At 38.5% G+C, this 6,000-nt stretch overlaps 1 protein-coding gene across 6 annotated transcripts in view; it reads right to left on the bottom strand.

Moving 5' to 3' along the window:
• Positions 1–533: 533 nt before the first annotated feature.
• Positions 534–6,000, bottom strand: part of afap1 (actin filament associated protein 1) — a 77,062-nt gene continuing 71,595 nt past the window's right edge. For 4 of the 6 annotated variants that reach the window (XM_029454711.1, XM_029454712.1, XM_029454709.1 and 1 more), the window contains 4 exons: positions 4,817–4,981; positions 4,469–4,671; positions 4,174–4,341; positions 534–2,637 (listed from right to left, as the gene is read on the bottom strand). In XM_029454711.1, the coding sequence (XP_029310571.1) occupies positions 2,611–2,637; positions 4,174–4,341; positions 4,469–4,671; positions 4,817–4,981 (563 nt within the window). In that variant the 3' untranslated portion in view covers positions 534–2,610. The remainder of the gene's footprint in view (positions 2,638–4,173; positions 4,342–4,468; positions 4,672–4,816; positions 4,982–6,000) is intronic. The other 2 variants (XM_029454710.1, XM_029454714.1) reach the window with 1 other exon arrangement.

Here is a 6,000-nt window from a genome sequence, read left to right as displayed (position 1 = left end):
GTGTGTATATATATATGTGTGTATGTATATATATGTATGTGTGTATATATATGTGTGTATATATATGTGTATGCGTTAAGGTTTTGCTTCCTGCAAGCAGTTTGTTATTTTAAGCTTCATTTTGATGTAACACTACTGTTCTCCTTACAATACTCAGTAAAAATCAGTAACATCGGTGAGTGCCAGGTGCATTCATTTTACCATTTATTTTAGCATACTACATACACAATGTTCAATCGAACATTAGCATGCTAAAATAAATGGTAAAATAAATCAACATAACCAGGAAAACATGGGTGAGCATAGAAAGTCCAAGGCAGCTGAACTGGCCAACTCAGTAATGACCTGCACTGCCAGCAAGGAGAGGAAAACACAAGAAGGCCAAGCAAAGTAGACATACAGGAAGGGTCGTCACAACTAGGAAATGTTCTATTATATCTGAACTGTTGAGCAGGCAAGTGCCTTGTCCGGTAAGGTGGAAATGTGCACGATAAATGCAGTCCATTTACCAATAAAGCACACAGTCACTGAAAGACGTTTGTCAGGAGGTTTATTAATTTATTTACAAGCGTGTCTGTCACCAAGGCGGAGACTGTCTCAGATATACAACAGAGAAGAAAATGTATAAGGTGCATAAACAAATACTGATGCAGTCCCCCCACACAAAGCTAAGCTATGTACAGGAGGTTCACATTTACTAACATCAGACTCAGCTATAAGCCACACTGAGCCAACAGGGAATCCACATTTACTAAATACTTGTAGATGTAACTCCCCATATGTCCCTTTCTTCATGTTAACATGCTGACTACACTCTAGTTCACAGACTTGTGGGGTATCTGTTTGAAAACAGGAAGGGGATAGAACATATTTACATAGCGAGTAACAGTTGGCGCTGTATTTTGCATTGATTTCCAAACATTAGCAGTAACGCTACTTCTGTTAACAATCCCAATAAAGCAAATTAGCATCAACATGACAACGATCTTATCAGTAGAAAATAAAGCCATTTAAAAAGCAGCATAAAAATGTGACATTAATGAATGTTTGTGTGTGTGAAGTGGTCTGAAAATCAAAGTCACAGTCTTTCATTTAGCAGAACATATAGCAATTTGAGTTTCCTCTATTTCAGTCAGTGTAATGTTGATAGGTTTGAAATGTGCCTTGGAGGCATTTGGTGCAGACGGACTGATAACAGGAAGGGGATAGAACATATTTACATGAGCGAGCGGCAGTTGGCGCTGACAGATCCCAGGACTACAGTTAACCAGTGGCGTGATTAGAAGAGCTGGACCGAGGCTCTTGAATGAGGGAGAGTTAGCCACAGCGGTTGAGTTTCTTAGTTTTCCAACGATGAGTTTGAAATCTAAGGGCTGCCACGCCTCAACCTGACATTCCTGGTTTCTTAGTGCTAACACACGGGTGAGTCCTGCTACAGGCTAATGACAGCCATCAACATCACACTAAGGGGCTATTTAAAGAAGCATGACAACTCTATTAGCAAGATACTTCTGAAATAGCGCTTCATGGTTGGTTTGGTTAATTTTTCCAACCAGCAGGAAACAGACTTAGGTCTGGCCAACTGTGACCATATTTAGCATTTCCTTCACAACTATGCTACAAGCTGATCTCGTAGTTGTATTTCTATGAATACTGCGTATAAGCAGGAGCGAAATAATGGGATAATTTCTGTTCATATTAATACTCATAACATTTCAACAAAGAGTAAAACATTGACATATGACATGTCAACTTTACGCCTCCAGTACATGCAAAACATGTACTGGAAGTGTAAAATTTAACAGGTAGGTTCAAACAAAACATATTTCATAATTATTATTAAATAATTAACCCTTTTGTGTTTAAGAATGTCCTTAAACTAACTTTGTTAAAACAATGAATGGCATCTTTATTAATGATTTGAGACACTCTTATGTATAAGTCTCAAATTGTTTTTAATAAAAAGGTTTTCTCTGCAACTATACGGCTTTGCATAAATCAGGCGTCAACATGTCACACAGCCATACAGATCAACCTCCACAATTTTATAGAGTTAGGATGATCTTGAAAATAATTATACTACTTTAAATACCCCTTAGAGGATCTGAAATGTGACTCAGCTGGTGTGTGTTGCACTTTGTTTGCAGATGCTGATACCCATCTTTGTAGAGATGAGATTCTGTGTCGCGCTACAAAATCAACAAAAAAAACTTTAAATATATCAACATAAATAAACAAAGGGAAGCTAGTATTTTCTCTAAACATTTACAAATAAATACTTGGTTTTGACCTTTGACATTTTGAACCCACACTGTTACAGACTGCTGAAACAGATTTGAGTGAAAAAAGCAGAAGGCGGTTGCTTGAACAGAAAGTACAGTGGACAACACAAGTTGTACAATAAGCATGCTCAATGGTGAAACAGTTTAAAAAGGTTGCTACGTCTGTTTGTTGTGGTACTGACAGTATATTCAAAGCAGCAACTGGTTTTATTCATGCTTGTGTGTTCCTCAACACACTTATGTATGAACATTTTAAATAAATATATACACAATTTCTCAAAAAGAAAAAAAGAATAGAAAGTAAGACTGATGTGAAGGGTTGGGTGGTTTATGTGCCGGTCTTCTGCTCCCATTCCTGAAAAACAAACACAAATATCAGTTTTTCAGAATAGATACAATTGTCCTAATCAGCAGTATCATTACATGTTTATTAACATGTAAAATAAAATACAAATGTAATAAAATAATATAATATACAAAATGTATAATAAAAGGTCTATTTAAAAAGAATGTTTTTAACAAACAACATTTATAGTCTAATCTAGCATAAAGCCTTTAATTTAAATAAATGAAGAAAGACTAAACAAAACTTGTGTTGATGGTATATGTTTTTGCATGGTAAAAAGTAAATAAACAAATTCTTTAAAAGTTTTTTGTGTACTAAATATTCAAACTATCAACACCAACATACTTTTATTTTGTAAAGAAAAAGATAGAATTTCCTTAATTCTAGTTTCTGCTCTTTCTCCTCACCTCTTCATTACTGGCATTCTGAATCACAACATTACTGATATTCCTCATCCCCACTCCTTTTATGCTGTTCAATATAATCCTTTTTGTGAGCTACACAACGGTTTCCAAATCTACAGATCAAAGGTAGGAAAAGTAATTGTTTTAGAAGTACCAGGTCTATAATGTCCTGTTGTTTTTAGAACACAAGGACTTCAGTTATTGTTGTTTGTTTATTAACACCGTCAGCAGCAGCAGCAGTGTCTTTGACACACAGTTCATGGAGGCAATCGAGGTTCTTTGAACACTTTAGGCCACAACGTGTGTCAAACATCATACTCCTTGTCCAAGTCATAACAGTCAAATCTAAACACACAGACACGACACACATATTTTGAGATTTGTTGTGACTTCCACTTCTTATGGAAGTGACTCCATTCGCCAAAACATTATTATCATGAGATAGAAAAATCTCTGCTGAACACGTTGATTTAGATTTCATGTTGGTGGTGTCAAAAATGTGAGCGACTGAGCTAGTTAGGTAACTGCAACTTTCCCCTTCAGAAATTTCTTGTTTCAGTTAACATTGAGTTCAGTGCGGCAGTTGGTTGGAGTTACTGTCACTTTTAGGCTCCCCAAGTCAAACGTGTAAGTCCGTTTGATTCCATAGTTACATGTCTGCGATCGACACACATTTCCCTACGTTTATTACCTAAAATGATTTATGAAGAGTGAAAATTGTAAAGATTTTACAGGTCATGTCCATTGTAGCCGTGATGTCATCCACTCTAGCTCTGAAGATTATAAAATCTGAAACGGTCTGAAAATTTCAGGGAATGTAAACTGCAATATTTGGCAAAACCACTCTAGCTATCAAAATGACCTATTTAATCCAATAAAGTCCCAGTCTCTATAACCTTTTTTCTACGTTAAAGTTTGACAAATAGGTATGGCCCTGAAGTGGGATGGTTTTGAGCTTTGTCCCGAATCAGTCCGCACGTTTTGATGTGCATTTAATGTCAACGCGTCGCAACTAGTAGCACGGTGAAAATCCAAATAGAAGAATAAGAAAGGATAATAAGTATGCCGGATTTTAGGCTTTGCCAGGTACACATAACTATTATACGTTGCTAAAGCCCCTGTCCGCATTGTGAGCTCTGACCTTGGCCTTCCTGAGGACATGTCCCCGGACTGCTGAGGCCTTCTGGCCACCCTGCTGCCTCCGGATCAGTGAGGCACTGTTGACTGGCAGGGAGCAAGACTCTGTGTCGCTGGTGTCACAGCTGGAGAAGGGAGAAGACTCCTGGGTCCTTCGCAACATTGCCGGTGACTATACACACACACACAAAAACAAACACGCACACTAAATAGTTAATGGAGCCATAAGGTTTGTATCAAACAAGCAACATACAATTTCTGAACTGTGAAAGTATTAAAGCACCAAAGATTAACCATACAGGTGTTCCAACCTGGATTCCAGAGGAGCCATCTTTTGGTTCAATGGTGAGGCCCAGGGTGACCCCACCGCTCAGTGCTTTCTTCAGGCTCTCCTTCACCTCTGTCATCTCAAGTTCAAGGTTCACCCGCTCCTCCTCCCTCTGCCTGCAGTCGTCCTCCACCTTCTTTAGTCGCTCCGTCAGTGAGGCGTGTGAGCGTTTGCCTTATTAAGCAGGAGAGAGTAATTTCTCTGTGAATGTTTATCACTTTAGTAATCTTATACCTGCCAAGATGTAGAGAGGAGCATTTTTTTCCCAAAACACTTTACTTTCCTGCTACCTTTAATGACAAACTCTTATTACTCCTACCAGCAGCAGCTTCCACTGCAGTGCGCAGGTCTCTCCTGTCCTTCTTCAGCTGGGTCAGATGGTTCCTGATCTCCTGCCTCTTTTTTATCAGCTCTTCCTCCTTAGCCTGCAGCCGCTTGGCGTCAGCCTCCACACGGTTTTTCCCGTACTTACACTGCTCTGCATCTGCATAACAGAGATTGGGTGTGAAAAAGCTGGATCCAATAAGTTGAAGTCCTACAAGGCGTCCCATGAACAACAGTGGTAACCAAAGCTAGCACTTCTGCAGGCTGACAAGTTATCTCATTAATCACAGTGACTGTGGGTTTGCTGATGTTTCTTTCTGAGTTATTATATTTAAAAATATTTTTCCAGTTGACACATTTCAGTAGGATATGATGACTTTTTTACTACAGCTGTGTCATATTTCTTCTTTTTATTTAGTATTTCTTGAGTTTTAAATTGCAAATATGCAATCAAGCTGGTAAAACCATAGATTCTTAAAATGGTGGTATTTCGAACTTAATTGTTAAAGGTTTAACCTAAATAGATTCCACAAGGAATTCATTACTGGATTAGCATATGAATATAATGCCACTGAACCTCTGCTCTTAACTTTAAAGCTTTGTAATGTGGATGGTGCTTTGCCTATCTGAAAATAAGAGATTTTCTAGGACAAGACTAACACATGCAGGAAAAGGAGAGGATAGTCTTTATTATCTGACATTTTCCTGGATTCATCCATACTTTCTCTTTTTCAACACAACATAATTGTATTTGTACTATGTTGTTTATCCTGTACACACGACATCTATTGCACGTCTGTCCGTCCTGGGAGAGGGATCCCTCCTCAGTTGCTCTCCCTGAGGTTTCTTCCATTTTTCCCCCTTTAATTATGGGGTTTCTTTTAGGAAGCTTTTCCTTGTGTGATGCGAGGGTCTAAGGACAGAGGGTGTCGTAACCTGTACAGTCTTTAAAGCACACTGAGACAAATGTATAATTTGTGATATTGGGCTATATACGGTAAATACATTTGATTTGATTATCAGGGCACTGGTGCCCAGAAACCCATTGAGCTAACTGCCACAGCCTTAAGCAGTTATTCATTACACCAGAACAGTGCCTTCCCTTACTGGAAAATACACTGAGGGTAACCATTCAACATTTGTGTGTGTATGTGCATGCATGTGAGCTTTGCTTATGAG

The sequence above is a fragment of the Cottoperca gobio genome, chromosome 18 (assembly GCF_900634415.1).
Source record: "Cottoperca gobio chromosome 18, fCotGob3.1, whole genome shotgun sequence".
NCBI lineage: Eukaryota > Metazoa > Chordata > Actinopteri > Perciformes > Bovichtidae > Cottoperca > Cottoperca gobio.
Note: the sequence above shows the minus strand (reverse complement) of the source record. Positions and strands in the feature narration are given on the sequence as shown.